This window comes from Choristoneura fumiferana, chromosome 10 (assembly GCF_025370935.1).
Source record: "Choristoneura fumiferana chromosome 10, NRCan_CFum_1, whole genome shotgun sequence".
Classification (NCBI taxonomy): Eukaryota; Metazoa; Arthropoda; class Insecta; order Lepidoptera; family Tortricidae; genus Choristoneura; species Choristoneura fumiferana.
The window spans coordinates 483,435-486,159 of record NC_133481.1 but is presented as its reverse complement, the minus strand read 5'-3'; the positions used below and the strand labels follow the sequence as shown (position 1 = coordinate 486,159).

At 51.7% G+C, this 2,725-nt stretch overlaps 1 protein-coding gene across 1 annotated transcript in view; it reads left to right on the top strand.

The window, feature by feature from the left end:
• LOC141431708 (E3 ubiquitin-protein ligase listerin-like) overlaps positions 1-1,812 on the top strand; it is a 17,703-nt gene extending 15,891 nt beyond the window's left edge. The window contains exons 2-5 of the mRNA XM_074092888.1: positions 434-577; positions 839-978; positions 1,172-1,383; positions 1,582-1,812. Of these exons, the coding sequence (XP_073948989.1) occupies positions 434-577; positions 839-978; positions 1,172-1,383; positions 1,582-1,812 (727 nt within the window). The remainder of the gene's footprint in view (positions 1-433; positions 578-838; positions 979-1,171; positions 1,384-1,581) is intronic.
• The last annotated feature ends 913 nt before the right edge of the window (positions 1,813-2,725 follow it).

The window sequence follows — 2,725 nt, the reverse complement described above, 5'->3', positions numbered from 1 at the left end:
TGCCCGTGTCGCATGGAATCCAATCAGTGGCCATTTTGGCCCAGCGATCCGGATGCATCCGGCAAACGTATTCTGCCCAGTCTCATTTGAGTTAGACGATGTTCGTCCCGTTACTGCATGATTGAGTGATTAACCAATTAACCAACATTCAAACATGTCAACATTTTCACTATCTTTTTTTTTATGGGATGTTGACGAGTTCATTCTTTTACTGACTGAGATATTATTTTCACACTGAACCAGGCACACTGGATAGATTTTGTATAGAAGTTTTCCGCACCGAAAGGGTTAAATAGTTACGGATACATTTTCTGATCGTCCAGCCGAAACAGAGTCTGGTAGGCTGAATAGAAGTTACAGTAGTTTGAGAAGGAGATCCTGTCCATCTTGCTAGCCGCTTCACTGTGATAATGCTGTGTCTTGTGTCCCGCAGGGTGGGCGAGGAGACGTGTTCGATGGTGCCGTTCACGGACAGCCACAGCGTAGCGCTCGGCTACTTGTTGCTTGCCGACGCGGTCTGCGTCACCGCCACCCTCGCCCGCTCAGACCTCGTGCATCACTACCTGGAGCTGTTCAGGTACTCGGGCTGCACGACTGGCCGCAGCAGACGCGCCCACCCAATGCTTGTCCACGCCGCCACGCGGCCTGTGGCGTGGATCACACAAGCGTCACAAGCGAGTGTCTAACTCGGGTGAAATTATCTATTTGCCCTCGAACTATTGGTGCTCTCACTTCGTTCCAGCGCCAGAAATGTCTCAGGTGAAATGAGTCATGTTCCACCCTTGGTTATCAATGTACTATTTATTTCTTTTATTGTTAAAAAGTAGTGTTTTTGCAGAGAGGGGCGACACGCGGAGGAGTTGGCGTCGCTAGCGCTGCGGCTGCTGCCGCCCGCCGTGGCGGCGCATGCGCTGGACACCAGCGCGCCCGCGCACTGCACGCACATGTTCCTCACCCCCCCCGCGCTCTCGCTGGACGGTACGAACAGCCCCGATACGATACCCGTCAGGGTCGTGAGATGAGCTATCAATTTCAATAATGGCGTGTTATGCTGGATAAAGCCGTAGGTTCACAGTGGATGCAGGCCGCTTCCAGCGCCAGGCCGCAGCAAGTGGAGGCCCGTGTGTGTGTCCCATCCTGCGGCTGATTGGGGACGCGTTGTTTGTTGCAGAGCCGTCGTCGTCGCTGGACGTGGGGGTGCTGGCGTGCCGCGCGCTGTACCACTGCGCGCGCTGGGCGGGGGGCGCGCTGCGCGGGTGGTGGGGGGCGGCGCCGCCCCGCCAGGCGCGCGCGCTCGAGCGCCTGCTGCGCGCGCACGTGTCGCCCGCCCTCGTGCGCGACCAGCTGCAGGCCGTGGCCGCCGCCGCGCTGCCCGACGCTGAGGTGGGAGTGAGACCGCGGCTTATTATTACGGACACTAAACGGAACGCGGCCGCATCACCATACGACTTCCGTTTCCACGTGGGCCACTCTGGCGACACATTTTATTTGAATGCCTGTGCCACACACTCGATACACGTGTGGCGTAGGAGACCAGTGTGAGGGTGGCGTAGGGCTAAAGCGTGTTCGGCGTGTTGGCAGGTGACGGTGCACCCGTCGACGAACGAGGTGGTGTGCACGTTCGTGGTGGAGGAGCGCCCCATGGAGCTGTCGGTGTCGCTGGGCGCCGCGCACCCGCTGGCGCCGCCGCGCGTGGCCGCCGCCGCGCCCGCGCCCGCGCCCAACACGCACTGGCTGGCCGTGTACCTCGCGTACCAGGTAACTGCAATACTCTACGTCTCTACTAAACTACTAGACCTCCACAATCATTAGTCTGTCCAAAAAGCCCGAAAAAACAAGTATATCTATTCCTTCTTTTTCTCTCTTACACTAAGTAACCGATCACGATTACTTACTCTGCGGATGATAGCTTGCTTGGCAAACCGTTTTTGTACCCCGGCCTATGATCCGATTAATACATTCTAACAATTTACTCTGCGGATGATAGCTTGTTTGGCAAACAGTTTTTGTAATTCGTAATAATTATTCGTAGATCTCGGCTCGGCCCATCACCCGGTTAACACGTTCTGTCAGATTACTCTGCGTATGCTTTGCTTGGCAAACAGTTTCTGTACCTGCTTATCACCCGATTGACACGTTCTATTAGATTACTCTGCGGATGATGCTTACTTGACAAACAGTTTTTATATCACGGTCTGTCATCCGATTAACACATTCTATCACATTACTCTGCGGATGATAGCACGGAATGAAACACTGCTTTTGTACTTCGAGTTTAGAAATAAGCAATGGTTCAGTAAAGCCACCTTGAAACTAAGCTCGATAGACACCTGGAATCGAATGAGCATCGATTAGTAATTAAGGTGTATTCTTATTCGTTAAGTTGACACGCATAATGGAGAATGTCTGAATTTTTAGAAACGCTTGAAACTTTTTTTATCGATAAGAATTCCTAATTAACAGAAAAAAATATCAGATTTTTAAGTAGCATCAATTAATTTTAAGAAATGTAAGTTTTCTTTATCACCAAATTACGATAGTCCGGTTGGTTACGGGTTGTTCCATAGCCCAGAAAAAAAAATGTGTCTTTGACTCGTTCGTTTTGACAGGTGACACTCTTTACCGGTCCGGATAATACCGACATGGAAATACCATCTCTGTTTTTCATGTACTCGCCCATAGAAACTGACATGAGTTTCTATGGGTGTGTACATGAAAAACAGTT